This window comes from Fibroporia radiculosa, assembly GCF_000313525.1.
Source record: "Fibroporia radiculosa TFFH 294 genomic supercontigs, scaffold63060, whole genome shotgun sequence".
In the NCBI taxonomy this organism is placed as follows: domain Eukaryota; kingdom Fungi; phylum Basidiomycota; class Agaricomycetes; order Polyporales; family Fibroporiaceae; genus Fibroporia; species Fibroporia radiculosa.
Genome location: NW_012133125.1, coordinates 516 through 3,805, shown reverse-complemented (window position 1 = coordinate 3,805; position 3,290 = coordinate 516). Strand labels below are relative to the sequence as shown.

Below are 3,290 nucleotides of genomic sequence, written 5' to 3'. Positions count from 1 at the left end.
TATAGTACAGGGTCAACGACGAATAGTTAGGAAAAGAAAGAAACCCCCTCTTGAAGCTGTAACACTTATGATGCTGGTGATTTCAAGAGGTAAGCAAAGTGCTTGTCTTGGGAGTGGTTAACTCAGAGGAAGAGTTTGAGGGTAAGTAGACGATAGTAGATGAGTAAGAACAGTCTGTCTCTCTATGCTGGATTGCTCTGGTATTTTATACATGAGGGACCAGACCCCTAACACTACTGGTAGTACACCTAACACCTAGGATGACTGATGCTCACAATACACTATTGGCTATCTAAGAATACCTAGCGTGTAAACCATCATCCTGTCCTCGTGTCAGATCAGTAGTTCTACAATAATGATCACCTGAATGACTATGTGTGTTCCTAGTACAAATGGGGAAATCTCATGTGAATGTATGATAACCCATTTTTTATGCTTCTGATAAGCTGAACACCTGACTAGTAACATGTCACCATGCATCATGCTATCCTTATCTAGGTAGATATCTGGTTAGATAAGATATAGATCATCTAGATGCTAAAAAGATAAGATAGATGCGAAATTCTGTGACATTACCCCCTCTTCAAGACTGAGACTCCGGTGAAGAAGATAAGCCAGTGGACTCAAATCCACTGTCTCCTCATTGGGTGTAATCTAATACCCCCCATTGTGCCTTGGTCAAAGTGATTTGTTCTATCACTAGTTGTGCTATACAATTGTCTGGATGTACTGCAAATGGAAGTTTGCTGTTGTTCACAAGCAACACTTTTATTTTGCCTCTGTAATCCCAATCTATAACTCCAGCCGCGACATCAATCCCTTTGACAGCAAGTCTACTTCGAGGTGTGACATATCCATAGCTGCAAAGAGAAATCACACATTTGAGTCTAGTTCTGACTAAACTCCTGGTTCCTGGTTCAATGATAAGTTCATCTGCAGCTGCCAGATCAAATCCCACTGCATGCTCTGAGCCTTGCTTGGGAAGAAACACAAATTCCTTGGTCTTTTCAAAGATAAGTGGTTTGGGTTGGAGATGTCTATATCCCCAATCTTCACTATCTTCATCATATATGTTGATCCCTTCTCGTTGAAATAATATTTCATCTGAGCAATCATCAACATTTGATACAGGTTGAGGTACTTTTGGATGTTTCTTATGAAATTCATTGACCAGTTTCTGAACTTTTTTGAGTGCCTTGGGTGGTTCCCAAGTGTCATCTGACTCTGTGTATCCCTTCCAGCATACTTGATACATAATTTTGTTATTATTATTGAGTCTGGCATTGACTATCTTCTCAACTTCATATTCAGTTTGACCTCTAACTACAACTGGAGGTGGAGGTTTCTGCTTTCATCCGGGAATTTTGTCTTCATTGAAGACATGTAGATGGGACAAGTGGAACACTGGATATACTCTGTAAGACTTAGGAAGTTGTAGTCTAAATGTAACTGGCCCCAATTGTTCCACTATCTCAAATGGTCTGTAGCATCTTGGCAAGAGTTTTTGGTTATATGTCTGTAGCTTTAGATCCAAAGCATCCAAAAGACATTTATCACTGACTTTGAATGTAACTTTGGTAACATTTTTGTTGTAGTACCATTTCATTCTCTCTGCTGCCAATACTAACACTGCTTTTGCTTGCTCCTGCACTTTGTACCTTGACTTTACGTAGTCATTGAGTTCAGGGTGTTTTGCAGCCTGTAACTTGGTGGGTAACATTTTCAGATGAAATCCTAACTCTATCATAAATGGAGAAGCTTTAATACTTTCATGTGCTTGATTGTTATAAGCAAATTCTGCTGCTGGCAGATAACTTGCCCAATCATATAATCTACTACTGCAGTAGATCTGAAGGTATGTTTCCAAGCTTTGATTTACTTGTTCAGTTTGACCATCCGTCTGTGGATGATATACAGTTGACATTGCTAATTTGATTCCTAGTAGCTTGCACCACTCCTGGAATAGCTTTGAAGAGAATTGTGTTCCCCAATCTGAAATGATTTTCTCTGGAAGTCCGTGTAATGTCTAAATCCATTGGTACATTAGTAACGTGAGATCCTTTATTGAGAATTCTTTTGTGATTGGTAGGAAATGTGCTCTCTTCATAAATTGATCAACTATCATGCATATTGAATTATAGTCTTCTGAGATGGGTAGATCTGTGATTTGGTCTACTGAAATTGTTTCCCATGGTTGTTCAGGAATCTCATTTGGTTGTAAAGGGCCCTGGTGTAATTATGTAACATTTTTGCCCTTTGGCATGTTTCACAACCAGCGACATATTTCTTTACATAAACCGACATTCCTGGCCATCAATAGTTCCTGGAGAGTAGTTCATACATCTTCCATCTACCAGGGTGTCCCGCTGCTATCAGGTCATGATGCAGATTGGTGATGACTCTACAAATTTCATCATTTTTTGGTACATATACCTTTCCTTGGCATAACAGTAAGCCTGAATCATCTTCAAGATTCCATTGTTCAAGTCCTTTTGAGAACTTGTGTGGTCCCTTAATCATCAAATCATGATATGTCTTCATGATTTCATTGTTCTTCAGTGCATTGCGTATCTTTTGGAGCACCTCTTTATCATTCACTAAGGAATTGTGGTCTGGTTGTAATGTGTGCAATGTGAAATATTCTTGTTTCAGCATTGTTTTGTCATGATTATCAAGCTCCACCCCCTCTTCATGATCTGGCCTCCTGGACAGTGCATCTGCACGTTTCATCTGTTGACCAGGCTTATGGGTAAGGATGAAATTGAACCTTGTGAGGAACAATGACCATCTAGCCTGTCATCTTGTCAACTTCTGCACTTGACAAAAATAAGTCAAATTTTGGTGATCAGTCCAAATATCTACTTGAGAAGGACTCCCTTCCAAGTATTGTCTTCATTCACTGAGCGCACAAATTATAGCTAAGACTTCTTTGTTGTAGATCTCATAATTCCTTTTGTGCTCGTTTAGTAACTTAGATATGAAGGACACTGGATGCCATCTACCATCCTTGTCTTTCTGTTCGAGAACTGCTCCTGTTGCAAAGTCCAACGCATCAACTTCTATTCTGAAAGGATTTTCTGAATCTGCAATTTTTAATATGGGAGCAGATGTTAAGGGACCTAACAACTGAGGATCAGGAGTTCAACTGTAAACTGGTACTAGGACTTATACACGCTATAGTCCTACACTGATATTAGAGTTGCAAACTGAGCCGCTATATCTGATAGCAGTTTGAGAGTGTATATTGGTTGAAGTGGAGCTTCAGACTAGGACTGAGACTTGAGTAGATG

At 39.5% G+C, this 3,290-nt stretch overlaps 1 protein-coding gene across 1 annotated transcript; it reads right to left on the bottom strand.

Moving 5' to 3' along the window:
• Nucleotides 1-792: 792 nt before the first annotated feature.
• FIBRA_09537 (uncharacterized protein) lies at nucleotides 793-1,255 on the bottom strand (the record flags this gene model as incomplete). The annotated part of the gene is made up of 2 exons (XM_012321827.1): nucleotides 793-860; nucleotides 904-1,255. The coding sequence occupies 2 exons, from the start codon at nucleotides 1,253-1,255 to the stop codon at nucleotides 793-795; spliced, it is 420 nt and encodes a 139-aa protein (XP_012177217.1).
• Nucleotides 1,256-3,290: the final 2,035 nt, after the last annotated feature.